The following is a 20,052-nucleotide window of genomic DNA, read 5'->3' as shown; positions in this document are numbered from 1 at the left end:
TACTCTAATTTTTACATCGATGCATTTTCCTAAGTAAGAGGGAAGGGGACGGAGAGGAGATGGTGCAGCTGGTTCCTCTGCACTGAAGTCCCTCAGAACCCTACACTCCTGACGGATCCTTGGCAAGCTGCTTTAGTCAGTACAGTGCTTTTAGAATTATCAGCACGCAAAATGTTCGAGGCCCTGTTGGGGGGGAGGAGTTGGCAAAATCTGCCCATGTCCATGGAAGCGTGTCAGGCTTGTGAACATGACTGAAGAGTGTCAGGCCAGAGACAAGACTGAAAACTGCTGCTCTGGGTCTGGTGACCAAGAAGCCAGCCTAGAAACTGCACAGCCTTCTCAGGGCCTCACAAAATCACAGGGCCCTTTATAAAGGAGGGAGGCAGGAGAGAAGTGACAGGAGCTTGCTTTCTTTCTTTATGAAGGGAGGAGGAGGGGTATAATAAGCCAAGGCCAGAACCAAAGAGAATACTCTATGAACCAAGAGGACCATCATTCCCCACATGTCTGCCCTGACCCACCCACACGGCTGTCGATGGTCAGTGATGGAGGCAGATGCCGGGCTCTGTCTTGGGTCCTGGCTGCTCTCCGCTCTCACTTGGCTTTGACTTCTGGGCCTTGCTGACTGGGTTTCCTTTCTTCCGCCAAGACACTCTTTCACCGTTTTTCTGCTCCTAACCTTTGGGGTGGGACAGCCCACCATAAGCACAGCTTTTCAAAACCTCAGCCTTAGCGGTGACCCACCTTGTTAGGCTCGGACTCGAGGGGGATCTGGACAGTCCAGAATCAGGAAAAGGAAAGACTCTGCTTTGTCTCTTAAAGCTTGTGAAATGTAAATGGGTTGAATGCCCCAACCAAAAGACAAAGATTGGCTGAATGGATACAAAAACAAGACCCCTATATATGCTGTCTACAAGAGACCCACCTCAAAACAAGAGACACAAGCTTGTTCTGTCTACCACGATAGACCTGTTTCCATAATTATCTTGTGGCAGATGCACATGGTAGGTGCTCACAAAACGAACTTAAACTCCACAGGTGGACCTACTTCTCTACGGATTCTGAGGGTTCTGCTGGGCTCCCAGGGGGAGCCAGGGAAGGGGTGGGTGGAGAATTGGTGGCAGGGCTCTAGATCCTACCCCAGTTTACCCAGAGTGGCTCCAGCCTCTTTTGTAAATACTGGGCTTCACTTGTGTGTTGCTGCTTGAAAAACTGGGTGTTTGAAAAACAGAAGGACTGTATTAGGGGAAAATATCTGAGGACGGATGACCACAGAACAGACCTGGGAGCTAAGAATGAAAAACGAGTCTCTGAAGGTTGGTTCTGACCTAGATGATAGGTGAGTTGAGAGAAGACAACAGGCTGAGGTGCAGAAGGGTGGGTGAGAGCAGCTGCCACAGAGAGGGCTCTAACATTTCCTGCCAACCAGGTCAGCCTCACTGCCCAGGCCGCTGAAGAGGCCTGCATCAGGGGCAGCATGTGGCCCAGAGGCCGTGGTGGCAAAGGTCATTTCCCAACCTCCTCTGCTGACAATTTTATATCATGTAATTCCTAAGGCCATAAGAGCAATTTTTTGTTCTGCGAAATCATTTCATAGTCCTCATTCTACAGAATTCTACACATGGGGGAGAAGTGCATTATCCAATAAGCTATGTTCTACTTCACAGAATAAATGCATTCCAGTAAAATCCACTTAAGGCAAGGTTTACGGGAAGTAAAGTCTATCATATTGTAGGCTATAGGTATAAAATGAGATATATCTATACAGAAAATTAAACAGTGTTGAGTCACAAACTTCAGGTGAAACCATGCCTAAGAAGGGGGCTGGTTCTTAGCACACTTATCTTGAAGCTGATGCCTAGAGGTTCTCTGATTGCTGGCAGCAAAGCTTGTTTCTCATGGTCCCTGCCTCCACTCCTGGCCCCTTCTAAGATCTACTCTGGCAAAGGATAGTTACCAGGTTTGTGGATTGGCCTGATTTTCTGTCCCGGAATGAGAATTTTGTCTGGCTCTTTCTGTTCCTTGTCCAGCATTTAGAATGCTCAGTGGTGTTATATGTCATTTCACAGCCTACTACCAGCCATTACATCTACTTGGGACTGGACAGCAGAACATTCACAAATCAACAGCAGCAACAGGAACGCGGCCATTTACTGTGGTCTTACTCTTTGCCAGGCACAATGTGCTTTACACACAATACCTTAAACAGTCAAGACACACAAAATAAACTTTCCATTTAATGATCTGGTGGGCTTGAAATTCCACGTTGACTTTTTACAGTATGATGAGCATTTTTATTTCTAAATTTAATATTAATTTAAATTTCATTAGGCAAGTATAGTAGGTAAGAAATACTCTCATTCTTTTATATGTCTGCTTCCACTTATGCAGGGCACACAATAGGAGCTCAGGAATATATGTTAATGGAGCCACTTAAACAGCCTGTATTTGTTTTTAGATTTCTGTTTTATTGCTTGCCTGTCAGATTTAGTTTCTAAGCATTCCTTCTTTTTCACTTCTTTTCTGAGTGTCCTAAGGATATCCTTTCACATCTGTAACTATAGGGAGAGGGTTAGAACAGTGGTGTGGATCTTCAAGGGAATTCACCAGCATAGTTTTGCTTGTTTTTCACCTGAAGACCCAAAATAGACAGTTGCTGAAACCAGCACCTTAGTTATGGGGTTAGGGGAAGCACATTGCTGATCCATCTCCCAGAACCAGAAGTTATACCAAAATGCCTGGATCCCCATCCCTCAAACTGCAAAACTGCAGGGGCGGTGTTTCCCAAATATAAAATGTGAAATTATTTAGAGATATATAATCCTTCTGTAGATGTATAGAGCAGCAGACTAGGCTATCTTTTGGTCAACCCGGATGACTCATAAGACCAGTCAGCCATAGAAATTTAGGCTTCATCTTCTGCAACTTCAAAAAATGTTCAAAATTATTCTTGATCAGAAAAAAGGAAAGATTCTGTTTTTGATATGCTTGTGGCATCCACACAAAGGCAGCTTTCTGATCCCACACTAAGGGTTACATTATACCTCCAGTCATGCGCTTTCCCATGTAACACTCAAAACTACATTTGGTATGGATTTAACTTGCCATTTTGAACATCAGAGCAAGTTCCAGGACATTGGTTTTTCTTCCCCACTTTCTATTTAAAAAATAAAGGTTATAGAAAGCTAAAGTAACCAGTTCTGATCAACCAATATTAGATGAAGAAGGTTCAGTTAAACTTAAAAGCCTTAGCTATGGAATGATTAATTTGACTTTTCTACTTGAAGTAAAAAGCACCAGTCTTAAGACCGAATAATAATACCTGTGTGTACCCGCATCACTAAAGTAGTAATAAAATAATGTTCTTTCCACTTAGTCTGTCTAGGACTTCATTTAATGGGTCAGGGAGAATGTTCCTAGAGCAGTAATGAATAGAAAATACACCAACTCCCACATGCAGCAAGACTGATGAGAAATAGAGAGCTTCAGGATTAGCATTCTCCATCAACACGATAAACCCCCAGCTCCAACATCCTAATGTAGAATGTGCTTCAGAGATATTCAGCAGCACACTGCCCTGTCTCTGGGGTCCTTAAAAGAAAGTTAAAAATGAACTATAATTCAGCTTATGAAACTTGAGGTTTTTATTCAAAACAATTAGTTTTTTTGTTGTGAGAACTATCAATGTGCATAAACAAATTTAGAATATGTTAGGGAATTTCATGCCTCCTATTGAAGAAAACGCTGCTTATTCTCTACCACATGAAAAAGTACACATAATTAAGAGTAACCAGTAACCACAATGAAATACTGCCAGATGAGATGAAAGCTCATTTTCCCCACAAAGAATGAATAAAGTAATTATAATACCATCTCACATAAATCTTTGGCTGCAGAATTTTGAAAGAGCTCACATTTAAAACTAGCTTTATAGCTATTCAAAGAGCCAAGTGATAATTTTATAGTTATTTTAGAAACGGATTTTACCTGATTAATTAAACTAATAGCACCATTTGAAAAATGTATTTCTTAAAGGATATTAGAAAACCAAACAACATTTGGAAAATGCTCTTTTTCTAGTAGCATAAATACATACCAGCCTATGCAATTTTTTTCTGATATGAAATAAATCTAAACCCATTAATTTTTATATAGTATTCATGTTGCTTCCTAGTTATTAAAAAAAAAACAAAACAGAACACCCAACACCGAACAACACAAGAGTTCACGGACACTGAAAAGAAAAAAAAAGAAAAAGAAAACAGCCAAAAAAGTACTAGTGCACGTCAGGTATCACTACTGACCACCCCCTGCATTTTCTTTCATAAGTTGGCCTCACACGCAGTGTTTGTTCTTGTTTTAGTTATGCTCTTTCATGAGACGTCCACCAGGCACCCAAGCCCCAGGGGTGTGAAGAGTATTAACTCAGAGGAGGGACAGTCAGGTCTTGGCCCCATGGTTCCCTGCACAGAGCAAGCATCATGACAAATCATGTCATGTTTCAGTTCTCTGGGGGTCAGAACACTTCGTGGTACACATGTTCATCCCCTCCCAGCGATTCTGCATCCAGGGGCCCTGTGGAACAGGCTGCAGTTGTGTATACCTGCCCTGCAAGCATCTTTGAAAAAAGGGGGTAGAAATATTAGACTATTGAGCACGTAAAGTGCACGTAAAGTGCAACTAGTCTGAACTGAGATGTGCTGTGAGGGTAAAACAAGCACTCGATTATGAAGACCTGGCATGAACCACGTGAATGTAGAACATCTTACTAATAGTTTTCATACTGCTTACAAGTTTAAGTGATATTTTGGAACTATTGGGTCAAACAAATTATACTATTAAAATAAACATGTTTCTTTTCCTTTGTAATGTGGCTACTGGGAAGTTCATAATGACATGTGCCCTGCATTGACACTTCTACTGGAAAGTGCTGGCAGGGGTGCTTTGACATCAGACACTAAAGGATACGAGCAGGCGGGCCCTTGGCTCCCAGGAGGCCTTGACACAAACAGTTACAGCACCAGGCAGCAGCGACCAAGCAGTCACCAGGAGGGAGAGCAACAAGGCCAGCGTGCATGTGGTCAGCAACCCCAAGCGTCAGGTGCTGTGTTTATCACTGGGGAGCTGGTGCTGGGGAGGGGGCCTTGCCAGGGGTCAGAGATCACCAAGGAAACAAGTTGATCAGACTCTGGAGCCCACACTCGCTCCCAATACCAGGTTGCCTCTCCCTGGATGTTCACTGAGCAGGCAAAGCTTCACCTTGGTGTGGAACTGGAGACCATGGCATTCAAGCTGGCGTGTGAAAGGTAGAGGCCAGGGGGAAGTGGGCTTGGGGTGCTCTCCCATCTGAGAGGGGCAGGAAACGGGGGACCCTGAGGCTGGGGTTGGACCAGAAGGGAAGGTGAGCACAGGGGCTGTAGACTTGGCTGGCAGGTCGGGAAGTGTGGACTGTAAGGCCACGGGTCATCCCAGGAGGGGACAGTGGCACCGAAGCACCAGCAGGGGCAGAGCCCGTGTCCAAGGGCAGTACTTCAGGGAGCATGTGATGAGGACCTGGAGTGCGGAGGGCACGGGAAGGCAAAGAGGAAGGGAGGATGCTTGTGATGAGAATTTGGAGCCTGATGTAAGCTGAGGGTGATGTCAAAGATGAGTCAACTGTTTAGCTCATGTGTGAGACTATGGTGCAGTTGACAGAAACAAGGAAATCAAGGGGGGAGTGGGAAAAAATAGCATGAGAAGAAGTATTTGCTATTTGTGGCTTCAGGTAAATGTCTCAAACTTTCCACTAGGACAGGAATGCTGTGAATAAATTATGATACTGAGACAGAAATGAAATAATGGGAAAGCAATTACTGTGAGAGTGTCTTTAATTATAGTAATGGCTTTCTCTGGATAAATTCCCAGGAAAACAAGTCATGGGGGGATAATCATCTCCAGGGTTCCCAAGATGAGACCATCTCAGCAGAGATTCCTAAAGAGTGTGTGGTGACCCCCAAACTAGCTGAATGTGCCGTCCTGGGCCTGGCTTACAGTCCTAGCTCCTGGCTTTCTTCTTCCTGTGCCCCTGCGGCCAGCCTAGGCTTTGCTACACTCATTGCTGGTTGGCACAGTGGCATCCTAGGTGGGGAGCAGTGCAGCTGCCTCGAGAGCTGGGTCCCACAGGGAGGCCTGGCCCAGCCAGGCTGCGGGGCTTGCTTTGTGACCCTGGTTGCTCCCTGAGATTTCCTGCTCAGCTAATACATACTCCCTGCCAGGCATGGGAAGGCTAACTCGGACCCTGCTGTGGGCATGGTGGTCAGGACCTCCACCTCCCATCACAGTGAGTGATGGCTCAGATGCTGCACACAGTGCGATCCCAGCCTGCATATTCAATTGGAAGGGGACTGCTCTGGCTGTTTTAATTTTTCCCAGCCAAAGGACCCAAATGATTGATCTTTATTTGTATAGAGTCTTTAAGGAACGTAAGGGTTAGCCTTTGTTTCTGTGATTTTTCAGATACAAAGGTGGATCACAGCATCTTTAAAAAGACCTATCAATTTCTAAAGCTCCACTTACAGACCCACATTTGCATTTCATCATATTCTTTCTTACCTAGGTAATTTCCCAACTTCAGAGGCAGGTTGAGAGGATTAATGACATCACGGAGGGATACAGTCCTATGCACCCTGGAAAGGCATCCCCTCTGAAAATAAATCAGCTTACAATTCAGAATTGCTGACTAAGAATGGCCCGTAAGGCACATAAAGGATGACTGCTTTTGCTGGGGGGCAGTTTATAAAAGTGAACAGGTCACATGAAGGGAAATCCTTCTAAGAGAAGTGCTCTGATGCAGAGGTGGCAGCGGGGGCAGAGACCTAGCCACCCTGGTTGATCTTCAGGTCACTTCAGGCACTGACAGAGTTAGGTCATTTACACCACCACAGAGACTCCCCTGGGAAAAAGTGCCTGCAGTTGTAGGCTCCACAGCTGACTTCTATGTGTTCCAGGAATGCACTTACGCATTTGTAATGTCACTAAGGCATCTGGTCCAAGCAGAGCAGCTGAGAGACAGAAGTGCCTCCAGTCCTAGGTCTTAAGAGATCAGAAAGACTCCGAAACTGCAAAGGACCTGAGAAACGTGGGTGCGGTCTTCTGGGCATCTTTTTGAGGTATTTCGTCATGTGCTCTCATCCTTCTCACACTAACATGCTGGCTAGTTCACTGAGACAGCGTCGTTAACGGGGCCTGGCTCGTGCTGAGATACTCCACCCAGACCAGTGGCTGACCATTTGAATTCCACAGGAGTCTCTGAGTCTCCCCACTTGACTGCCTCATCCTGCTTGGTGTTCAGAAGCCTACGCATTCCCCATTCCACTTTCAGGGGCAAATCTTTTCATACTTAGACTGCAAATCTTGAAATACAAGGCTAAGATCACATTTCACATGTTTTTGAAGGAAACTACCTGATCATTAGTTTGATGTGGTCGTGCTAGTGACCAAGTTCAAAAATATTTCTCTATACATCTGGGTGAAATTCAGATAGTAAAGGAGATATGGGATTCCGCCCCCCCCCCCTTTTTGGTGGTAATTTGAAAGATTAAGACAAATGAGATGTGAAAATGGGCTTTTGCACCCTACCCCAGACTTGGGGGATGGGCTGCAGCAGGCAGAGGCATGGAGGAAAGAGCTCCAGTCTGAAAGCCAGGGAAGCCAACCTCTCTGCACTCTAGTTTCTTATGCTGAAATACCAGGGGCAGAATAGAAGATTTCTTTATGGCCCTTTCCAGCTCAAAGTTCTGTGACTTTGAATTAGCAGTTGTTGCATTTATCAAGCTATTTTTGTCTTGCTACCAATGAAACTTTTGTCATTTTCTCATTATTGATTTTTATGGTATGAAATGTTCAGTAAAGAAGAGAATGCATTTAATAATAAAATGCTATTATTTTATAAAGTGGGCCAAGTGGTAAGGATTCTACTGACTTGTGCTGAGAATTGGGGGGTGATGCTGCTTGATTTCTGAAAACTACCCATGCGGCTCCAAACAGCTCTAGGGGCCCACAAGAAGCACAACAGACAGTAGCAGGCCAACTCCTCTCTGGATCAGAGAATCAATGACTGTTTTGAAGGCACATTAATTAGGCCAAGGGGACATGTTTAGCAATTATTTCATCCTGTAATGGCAAGCAACCGTCCAAAAGGCTGAATGCATGTCCATTAAGCTCTGGCTCTTTATAGGATGTCCTGCTGTTTGCTATACTTTAGCCTGGCCCATCTACTCTTCCTTGGTGCATAGCTATCATTTTCTTACTAATTTACTAATTAGAAATACGGAGCTAATGATCAGGAAAGGAATATGCGTAATTTCACGTTCTTCACAGTGTCTGGAATGCGTTGCTGGCATCCAAAAATTTTAAAATAAACAGAGTGGAAATGTTTTATTTAGCCATATGGATGAATAATCACTTGCTAAATTGGAAGGAATGTGAATACGGCAGTCATTTAAACAAAGTCCATTATTATCCAAAGGCTACTTTTGGGTATTTAACACCAGTGTTAATGGGGGTAAGAGAAGTGTGATAATTTTAGGACATCTGGTGCATTAAAAGGCAGGCCTCCAGATTCTATGCAATATCTTCAATTTCTACAATTTTAAAAAATGATACTTTCAGGATACTCAATAACTTGAAGCTGATATATCCTAGCTTAGAAACACTAATTATCCTGAACAAGTAAATTCAACACATTTTTTTCTAGTGACAAGATGATCCCACTTTTCATCCATAGTCTGTGACCTAGTAGATGTTCATGTTACAACCCAAGTAGGGGAAAACCATACTTTATCCAGCTTTCAGGTTTAAGCACAATAAAGGCAAAAAGTATCATTGTAATACAAACCTCACCTACACATATCAGCAGTTACTGGAAGAAAAGCTCATTATGTTTCAACCTGGAAAATGTTCAACACAATGAAGAAAACACAGAATCATGTTACATATTAGAGAACTATTTTAACAATGACAGCCACACTTTCCTGGGAAAATACACTTGGCCAAAAGTATTTTTTCCTTTTTTCCCCTGAAAATAAAGATGTGACCCAAAATGCAGGCCCTGGACAGTTATAATTAAAGCAAAGGCGAGGCATCTTTTTAAAAGAATAGCTAAAATTTCTTCACTGAAGTGTGTTAGGAATGCCAAACTGAAACAAAAGGAACCAGAAAAAAGGGCTTTGGATTAATAACTAGGTTGAATTACTTAATATTAAGAACAACAGAACAAGGGGATACCAATTTTCAAGTGATACAATATTTTGAACATGACAGTTGCATTGTGCTTTAACATTTCATGATCCAAAGTTGACTATAACTTAACTGAAAAACTCTTAGGCTATACTTACAAAGACCAAGCATCATGCAAGGTTGGCCAGGGGCAGAGTATTTTGTGGAGACATTGGCAGAACATTAGTATTTGGAAGGATATCTTCTAGTAGGAGATGGGCAAGTGATAGGGAATGCTGGGTGATGCAGTCACATAGAACACCCTGCAAACCAAGTCTGGAGCAGATGTGTTTTAATGAAAATGGTTCAGCCTGGGACATGCTTTCCCAGTTAGGAGCAATCTGGAAGGCTGGATTTGGGGCTATGTGTGTGCATGCTTAGTCACGTCCGACTGTGCAACCTCATGGACTGTGGCCACCAGGCTTCCCTGTCCATGGAATCTTCCAGGCAAGAATACTGGAGTGGCTATTCCCAGGCAAAATGAGCTCCTCAGGGCTTCTCTTCCTTGCCTCTCCAGTCATACTTAATGTTTTCTTGGTGCTTTCTGGACAACCCTGCTGCTCAGTCTTAATGACTGAGTAATGACAAAGTAATGACTTCCCTGTCTCTGTGGGCTCAAGCAAATGGTGGGTGGCTTGCACACCAGGGAAGCCACCCAGGGGCTCCATGCATTAAATGGCTGATGGGCAAAATGAATTTTGAGGTCCCCTCCAATCTTGATTTAGAGACAGTTTATGAGTATTTGACTTGAGGAATAGTTAATGAAAGGGCAGAAGGATCTCTAGATGTTGTCATTCTCTAAAACGTATCAGGGATTAGTTGCTCTTAAAACACTACTGAGGACTTCCCTGGTGGTTCCAGTGGTTAAGAATCTACCTGTCAATGCAGGGGACATGGGTTCAATCCCTGGTCCAGAAAGATTCCCAAGGCCATGGGGCAACTAAGCCCATGTGCAGAACCTGTGCTCTGCAACAAGAAAATCCACTGCAACGAGAAGCCTTTTGCACCGCAACTAGAGTAGCTCCCACTCACTGCGACTGGAGAAAGCCCATGCACCACAATGAAGACCCAGCACAGCCAAAAATATGAATAAATAAATAAATAAATTTTAAAATAACAATAAACCACTACTGATCATTAAAGCTGGTACTACTAAATTCTGGAACTGAAAAATGTGAATAAATTTTTCTTGTCTCCATAAATCTTAACCTACAAATAAATGTATAAATATAATACACATACACTGCCAAGTAACTATGCTCAATTTATATTATGACTTGGTAGTTTCATATTAGGTAGATAATGTTTATATACAAATCAAACTTGGGCTGACATATAGCATTTTGAAACTGGAAACTCAATTCTGTAAGTTCTCTGGTCCAGCTCCTTTCTATATTGTCATCTCAGTGAACTGTTTACACACTGGCTACTCCCATTCTAAAGCCTACTTTTGCAAAAAAACATTTCATAAGCAATCCATCCACATGCCAGTACAAATTGTTACAGGTACAAGTAGAGAGTTATAAAACAGTTGTTAATATTCCCTACCCTATAACTATGGCCAAAAAATACTTCTAAAATAGGCTAAAAGCTACTGGCAGCTGTTTCTAAGACAGAAATATCAAAGGTTGTTGCTAGTTTTATATTGGAACTGATACAATCTATTAGGGAAATAGCTTTTTGAATTGGGAAAACTCATATCCTCCTTTCAAGGTCAAGGTCCAAGTCTTAAAATATCTTGTGTTCTCAGCAACTTAGTACTGTTCCCAAACAGAAATGATGAAATATGTAATAAAGCAGCTAAATTAGCACTCCCATCCAGAGTATGCACCAGGTAAATCAGTACATAAAAGCCCTTAGTAGTAAAGTCTGGCTCTACTTCAAATAAATTTGATTTATTCTAAAATGAAAAAGAAATCACCAAACTTTCATGCACTTTACTTCTTGTTTATCACTAAATCATAACAAATTTCTTGAGCTCAGTTCAGGAAAGACACTGTAACAATTCCTCCCAAGGATAAAACCTCAGAAACAAAAAAGCTGCCAAGACTCCTTCCTCCTGTGAGAAATTATGACAGAAGAGAAAAAAGCTGCACATTATGGATGTAAGGACCAAGCCATGATAAATCTGCCTAGTTAATCAGAAGAGAACCAGACCTAGTAGATGCTGTGTTTCCAAGGTCAGGTTGACCCTGGCTTGCCCCTGGTCCCTCAGGGAGCCTGCACATATTATTCGGTAGCCTTGCTGGCTGCACAGGTGTGTTTCTGGGAGAAAATATTGAACATTTACATATATGTTCAAAGTGATGGGAAAGAAATGTCATATGAGGAAAGAAAAAGCTCATATACTGCAAATAACACCGTCTTCTCTATGCCTCCCTAACAGGGAGCTTAAGACAAATTTTTGGGTGTAATCACAGTGACTGTCCTAACTTCTTAAACGGGTATGTCTATAATCTTTTCTTCTTAATTCTATTTCCTGTTCTAATTTTCATTTCATACACACACACAATACACAGTATGTAAATACAAATACACAGTATGTAAATACAAATTGTTTTTCTGGTGTGAGAGGGTTTGATGTTTTAAGAACATTTTAATAAAGAGGAAGTACATACAACTAAATCAATATATAATTTAGATGTGTTAAAGCATTTATATTCAAACTACATTAGGGCAAGCAATCCATTTTGGAGTTTAAGATTATACATAATGTGGATTCTACTTTTAGTACATAATTTGCATACTTTATTTGAATACAGGGTATTTACTTTGAACATTAATATCTTACAAGAAAGCTGATTCCCCTTAACTAAATATTAGGTTCAAGATGGTTTGTTATTAATATATTCCTAAGTGTGACTGAGTAAGAGCTGACAGAATCTAAAGCTCTGATTTTACAGTGGAAGCCATTGGGGAATGGGTTTAATTTTGAAAAAAATGTTGTTAAAAAATTTTAAGTTAACTATTTCAAGCATGAAAAACAGCAAAGCAAATATAAAACAAACACCCAGATGTCTACTACCCCTAGTTTTGTTAAATGAAGTTGAATTCTGAACAATATGGGTTTGGAATGGGTTCACTAATAACGTGGCTTTTTTTTCAATGCTAAACACTACAGTACTGCACAACTGGTGTTTGGTCAAATCCATGGATGTAGAACTGCAGATGTGGAGGAACTACATATGTGAAGGGCTGACTGTAAGTTATACACAGAGTTTTGACTGCACAGGGGATCAGTGTCTCCAAACCCCAGGTTATCCAAGGATCAGCTGCATTAACATTTTATCTTATTTGTTTTAGAATTCTCTTTCTTTTTAAAGAAACAGAGCTGGATTTTACACCCCAATTCCTTTTTCTCCACCTGAACCCTGTAGATGTAACCAACTATCCTGAATGTCTTTTATCATTTCAATAAAAAATTTTACCTTTCTTATGTGTGTCTCTACCAAAAAATAAATTATAGCCTCAACCTGCATACTTTAACACTTATACTATAGTATCATACTGGGTTTATCATTCTGCAAACATTTGTAGAGATTTATCTGTTGCTATAGATAGTGCTAACGCACTTACTTTAACCCTTCTATGTAGTTTCACTGTGTGAATGTACCACATTTAACCACTTCTCTACCAATGAATACTCAGTATTTCCCCCTAATATTTTATTATAAATAATGCTGTCATTTATTCACCCTCCTACAGAATGGTTTCTTCAGCTTGACCTCTCTGGGTTGCTCACTCCCCACATTTGACAACCAAGCCCTGGCCATGAAATACTTCTCTCATTGCTCCCTCTTCTCCACTGCCCACTACCAGTGAATAGTACAAGCTATTATATCCAGACTCCTACCCTCCTCACAGCCCTCTCAGGTGCCAGGCTCCTCCACTTTAAATCAATCCCCCACCCAGTTGCCTGCTGGAAGAATGCATTTAAAAGTCCAAACTAGCCATGCCATGCCCCATAATCCCTCCCACTGCATGGGGAACACAAGTTCCCCAAACCAGGCCTGTGTTTCTCTCTGGTCTTGTCTTCTTGCAGAATCCCCCTTCTGCTGATAGCTCTGCCCCTAGATCCCATGCTGTCTCTGAGCCTCTGCCTGCGACTGGAAATATATCCCCTCTGTACCCAGCCAATGCCTCCTGAACTTTCAGGCCGCCTTTGGTTTCGCACTGACCAGAGAACTTCCCTACCCATCAGTTGTGCTCCCGGTGCAACCTCCACTGAGTTTGGCACTTGCACTGCTCACTGACATTCACAGCAGATCACTTGTGCTCCACTGGAATCAAAGTGCTACATGAGGGCAGGGACTTTTATTCATTTTACATCTCCAATTACCTGGAGAAGTATCTGAGATACTAACAGGCATTCAGACACTGGCTGAACTGAAGGGGCAGGTAGCCAATCCATTAAGTACAGTTTATTTTCATAACAAAGGAAACCAAATCTATTTAAAATGAGTAATTACTGTGGAGTATGTAATGAAAAATAATGTATTCAACCCTTTGTGAACAAGACATCTGTTAGCTGATGCTTGCTCTCTAAGGAGTACAATGCATGAGACCAGAAGAGATGACTGGAGCACTGCGAGTGCCTCCTGAGTCGTCAGAATAACTTGTGCAAGCCATCGTCACAGTTGTGAGCACTGTGTCATCATCTCCCACCTAGACCTCCTCAAGTCCTTCACAATGCCACCACACACGGGCAGAGTCTAGATGGTTTTCTACATCTCCTCCAAGACAAGATCACATTTTGTACCCACCTGTGACCAGCTCCCTTACTTCTGCATCAATAGATTTTCTCAACAGTCGCAACAGGGCAGGTATTCCGCCAACATTCTTCATTGCTATTTTATTTTCATCTGTAGACTTGCCGAAAACAAGGTTTCGGAGGGCACCACAAGCATTCTTCTGAACTTCCAAAACTCTGTGGTCCAAAAGGTCAACCAGATGCTTGATTCCCCCTAACCTACACACCTAGAATGAAAAATATTAAGTACCAGGCCTAAGTGACATGTGGTCAATCAGAGGTCAAACAAAAGACTATTATGGAAAGATCATTGAAAACAGAATGACTTCAGATCATTTCAAAAGGGTACTTTTTATTCTAAGAAAACATGCTTTAGAAATTTTAAGGACACTCGCTAAGATGAAGCTCTTTTCACAGGTTCATGGCTTAAAGAAAGGAAGGGAGACCCTGGGTGGATTAAGGGCCACATGCAGGCAGCAGAGTCACACATCACCTTCTGAACATACACAGGGATCACACTGTTTCTGAGTGAAATGCACAGATACACGAGCATAACAAAGTTATGTGGGGTTGAAGAAAACACAGGAGGGGAGTTCTGACTGAAGTTATTGGCTTTCTAGAATTCTGTCTCTGGGTGACTCCTCTTCTAAATTTTCTTCCATTTGTTACTTCATTAGTATATCATATGAATATTTTGGGGCTTTATCTACAGCATCCACCTTTAGGTCTGTAACTGTTTGTTGTTCTAAATTTTAAGGGATGAAAAAAACAAACGCTGCATGACACTGCAGGGGGAAAAATGGCTTAAAATGTGAAATCCAGCCAAAACCAGTGACTCACTATTTTCAATAAAAGCCCCAAATGCTTAAAATCTGAAATAAAATATTCATATACGTTCAGAATTAGTAATGGCTATAAATCCTTTACTTAATTATGTGTTGGCACCAATCTTGACCAGAATCTCATAAAATACGTGAGCTCACAAGTACATATTATAATTTGTATCTAATAGATTTACAGAAAATACTTTTAAAACTGCAGGTTAAATTGATTTTGCTTCATGTTTTATAAATAAGGTAATGAGTGGACACATGATTTGAAAAAGCTAAATGTATTTTCAGAAATATCCTCATTGCAGCTTTTCCCAAGAAATATTGAAATGCATAGTTGAGAAGTAAAAGAGTAACTGGTATCAAAACATCGTTTTGATAAACGCCTCTAGATGTACTGGACCATTTCTCAAGGCATGCAGCTGCTAAGGAGAAAGGTACTGCTCCCCCCTCCCCGTTCCCCGCCTGCTGTCTCGGGCATCCCAGGCGCTGCTCCTCTACCTCCATCTTCACTTTGTTGTCGCCAAAGCACAGGTGCTGCAGGTAGGCTGCTGCGTTGGCCTGAACTGATGGGAACTGGTGCTGCAGCATGTGAATGACTTCAGGCAACTCAGGATCACGCCAGGCAAACTCCCTGCAAGAGAAAAACACGGCCTCAGAAAGGAAGGCGCGGGGTCTGTCATAGACTGAACGAAACATCTGTCAAAAGAAAAGAGTGGAGACCACAATAGGATGTTACAAAAATCCTAAAAAATAAATAAATTTTAAAAATAGACATAAATAATATTTTTCCACTGATGAACATATCACAGATACTTATGATCTTAAAGAAATCATGATGCACAGAAAGATTCAGGGGTACAAAGGAGGTTCTTAATATGAGTTACTTTTCCATTTTTGTTTTCCTTCTGATTCTAATTTTATGCCTTTCTGTGTCTGCAAGAAATTTGCAGGTGCGAGTACAAGTGCACTTCAGCTAGGCGAGAAGATGTCACGTCTGGGGAGGGAGGAAGAAGGCTAGTGGAAATACTGCATGCCTGCTGGTTTGTAAGAAATTTAATTTATATTGTTGCTCTTGATTATAATAAATATAAAACATGATAAAAAATTTTTTCCCAGTAATCCTATATCCAGAGAAAACCACTGTTTGTTTCCTGTTGGTCTTTTTTCAACATACCAAGTGTGCACATGTGTGTGTACAGAATTTTTAAAAACTGTATTATTATTAAGTAGCATGTAATATTTCCTGAGCACCTATTCTGTTCCAGGCACTATTCTAGGCATTTTATGTATGTTAATGCATTTATACTTAAAGCAGTCTTTCAGATTTGGAGGGTTGAAGCAGAAGAGCTAAGCAACTTGCCTAAAGACACCTAGGTAGTCAACAGCCGAGCAACATTTGAACCCAGGCATCAGCTTTCAGGTGGGCTTTCCTGATGGCTCAGCGGTAAAGAATCTGCCTGCAGTGCAGGAGATGTGAGTTCAATCCCTGGGTTGGGAAGATCCCCTGGAGAAACAAATGGCAACCCACTCCAGTATTCTTGCCCGGAGAATCCCATGGCAGTCCACGGGGTCGCGAAGAGTCAGACACGACAGAGCAAGCAAGCGATCAGCTTTCAGAGTCTGTGCCCTCACCCCTGTACTAGCCCCCTCCTTGGATAATGAGTACACAATCATACTAAATATACATACATATTTTCATACCATTTTTTAAAAAGATAATACCACATTGTCAGAATTTTCTGATGCCATTTAAATGGCTGTTTGGTATCCTTGTTAAATGTGATTTTATGCTTATGTTGCATAAAGGTAAGTTTCTTACAAATGGCTCACAAAGCAACACATTTGCAGACTTTGGTAACAGGATGGAGTAAACTGTTATAAACTGGTTCATCCACTTCAAAGGGGCAGGTCATTTCATACCTGCACACACACATTCATACCACCCATCAGTGAATTCCTACTACAGGCGCCACAGTAGGTGCTGGAGATAGAAACATTGAGTAAGACATGATTTTATGTACAGGGTCATGTACGCCAAACTAAAAAAGCTTAGTCTTAAAACTCTAACATGAACTGTTACTGAGTTTATCTATGTCAGGTATTATGTCAAGAGCTTTACAGACATTATCTCACTTACCTTGACTGTTGCCCCATGAGGTAGGCACTATCAAATAACATTAGGTATAGACAGACAAGGAACCTGGGATTAGTAATTAAGAGGTGGAGTTCAGTGGTTCATGTGTTGTTCTCCCACACGGGAAAAGTAAGCTGGTGGAGGTTTTAAAGCAGAAGAGTGAGAGAATGCAATATGGTCACATTTATAAGGAAGATAACTCTGGTGGCCAAGTAGAGAATATACTAGAATCAGGAAGAACTGGCGGCAAGGAGACTATCCACCATCCCCACATTTGCCCAAAATAAAATAGGACCATCCTGGATTTTTCTCTTCCCTTTATCTTTCTCATCCAATCCACCTGCAAACTCTGTTAACTATCTCCAAAATATTTAATATAAATCCAACCCATCTATTCTTTCCACCTTGGCTGAACCAATTACATGCCACCTGGGCTCACTGTCCTTCAAATAGCACCCCTCCCCCATCTATTCTTAGGACAGAAACCAGATGATCTCCTTACTGAAAACTGAAGTCAAGGATGGGATGGAGGTTTCCAGTTTGGGGGACAGACGGACACTGAGAAAACCACAAATACCAAGGGAGGGAGGATAATGCAACAGAAAAGCACAGAATTTGGAGCTAGACTGCTATGTTTAAGTCCAAGGTCCTGCGATTAGGATGTGATTTTGAAAACCATTTATTTAGAACTCCAGTTTTCCCATCTGTAAAATAGGAACAATAAAACTATCATTTCTGACTTCTTCTTAGGCTGGTTGTGATGATTAAATTGTGGTGATTTATTTTAAAGTATCTTACATACTTAGAATTAGGATATACATTTTACTAACATTCATCAGCCCTGAAAAATGAACTATATACTAAGTAGGGGCAGTCTCTGTAAAAAGCAGATTTTCATTTATGCATTGAAACTATTGAAACTATGTTAACTATTTCTGATGAAAATCTGTCTACAGCTTACTATATAAATCTACAAGGTAATTAGCAGAGTGCAAGGAGTGTGATTTAATCTTTCCTTGAAGATTCAATCATTACAAATATACATTCTGTCCTCTTTAAATGGTCAAGATTTTCTAGTGTCCCAGGGTGTCACTAAGGCCAGACAACACAAAGGTTGGGCTCCAGTTGGAGATGGGGAGTTAGGCTCAGCTGGCACCTACTCCAAACTTGATTTTCAGCAGAAACTTATCCTGGAAAGACTGCTATCAATACATGGGCTGGCTGGATGGCAATTTCATTTGGGCATGATGGTCTTAGTTAACTGAGGGGGAAAGATTGGAATTTGGAGATGCTAAAGAGGTTAAAATTTGCAGAGCAGGATATTCGAGAGGAGAGGGCTATATAGCAGAGGAGATGCTACAAGTCTGTGTATGGCCTACTCATAAGTCATTAGTTGAGCACTGGGCTGTATATATGCAGGTTTGGTGAAGAGCAGAAAGAGAATTGGATACCTATCAGGTGATGTTGGACTTCCAGCCTAGTTACAGGGCAGACCTTACTGATCACCTCAGCATTTAGTCTCCACAAAGGCCATGTTTAGGAGTAACAACAATGCCACAGAGTAAGGGCCATGTGCTAGGGAGTAAAATAAATCTAAAATAGATCTGTCCTAGTAAGGAGCAGAATCAATTGTGCTGGATCAAAGCTCTTGCCAGTAATTTAATTATTTGCCACAACAAAGCTTAGAACCCTAACAGGAGACAACACGGAGTGCCAACATCCACAACAATCACAACATCACACACAACAATTAGCATATAATTTAAAACTACATAGGAAACAGAAAAATGTGACTCTCAAAGATGAAAATAATAGAAACAGACTTACAGAAAACATAGATGTTGGAAAGATCAGAGGATTTTAAAATGCTTTTTATAAATATACTCAGCCATAACACAAAAGATGTATTTAAGGAGTGAATAGATGGGGAATGTCATCAGAGACATGAAAACTATTAAAAAAAAAAAAAGCCAAATTAAAATGTCTGAAAAAAAATTCACTGGATGGGCTTAACAACAGACTGGAGCCCATGGGAGAAAAAAACAGCAAATCTGAAGACAGATTAATAAAGTCTTATATGAAGAACACAGAGAAAAAAGACTTTTTAAAAGTGAGCAGAACTTCAGTAACCTGTGAGATGGTGTCAAGTTATTCTAGGAGAGGAGAGTGAATTTTGGGCCAGAAAAAAATATTTACAGAAATAATAGTTAACTATGTCCCAACTTTGGGTAAAATCACCAACACATAAAGAATTTCAGTGAACCCCAAGCAGGTAAAATGTAATAAAAATATAACTAAGGCTTGTTAGAGTAAAACTGCTAAAGGTCAACAAAAAAGAGAAAAAATATGAAAGGCAGTCAGAGAAAAGATACATTATATTAATGAGAAAAATAATGCAAATGTTGGTTGATTTTGCATCAGAAACTATGGAAGTCTGAAGATAATGAACAACGTCCTTTAAAGCACTGAAAATGAAAGCTTATTAATCCTGAATCTTATAGCCAGCAAAAATATCCTTTAAAAATTAGTAAATAAAAACACTTTCAGATAAGTTAAAGATGAGAGAATGCGTTGCCAGCAGACATGCAACACAAGAAAAGCTAAAGAAAGTTTTTTGGGCTGAAGGGAAATGAGTTGAGATGGAAATTAGAATTTATAGGAAGATGTACAGGAAACTATAAATAATTATGTAGGTGAATAAAAAGATCATGTTTCTGACTTTATTTTTTTAAAAGACAACTGACTATTTACAGTAAAAATAACAGTACCATATTATGGGTTTTACAATGTATATAGAAGTAAAATATTTGACAATAGCATAAAGATCAAAGCGATGGTAAATGGAATTATGCTGCTGAGTGTCAGAGCTGAAGCCCTCCTCAAAAAGAATAACATGAATTCTGTCTCACTGCCACTTTCCACAGTAAGTACTTTGTTTCTTCTTTCAGATGAATTATTTGTACCATTAATACATTTTGGCTCTAAACTAGATAATTATTAAAAAAAATTCATCCCTTATATATAGAAAACATCAATAATTTCTTTAGTCTTACAGGGAAAGTGTCAGGCTAACTATGATG

General features: G+C 40.9%; 1 protein-coding gene across 18 annotated transcripts in view; it reads right to left on the bottom strand.

Moving 5' to 3' along the window:
* The window catches only part of PKP4 (plakophilin 4), a 246,108-nt gene that overhangs the window by 24,728 nt on the left and 201,328 nt on the right, over positions 1-20,052 (bottom strand). For all 18 annotated transcript variants that reach the window (XM_043487428.1, XM_043487429.1, XM_043487418.1 and 15 more), the window contains 2 exons: positions 15,337-15,469; positions 14,019-14,232 (listed from right to left, as the gene is read on the bottom strand). In XM_043487428.1, the coding sequence (XP_043343363.1) occupies positions 14,019-14,232; positions 15,337-15,469 (347 nt within the window). The remainder of the gene's footprint in view (positions 1-14,018; positions 14,233-15,336; positions 15,470-20,052) is intronic.

The sequence above is a fragment of the Cervus canadensis genome, chromosome 15, assembly GCF_019320065.1.
Source record: "Cervus canadensis isolate Bull #8, Minnesota chromosome 15, ASM1932006v1, whole genome shotgun sequence".
NCBI classification, from domain to species: domain Eukaryota; kingdom Metazoa; phylum Chordata; class Mammalia; order Artiodactyla; family Cervidae; genus Cervus; species Cervus canadensis.
Note: the sequence above shows the minus strand (reverse complement) of the source record. Positions and strands in the feature narration are given on the sequence as shown.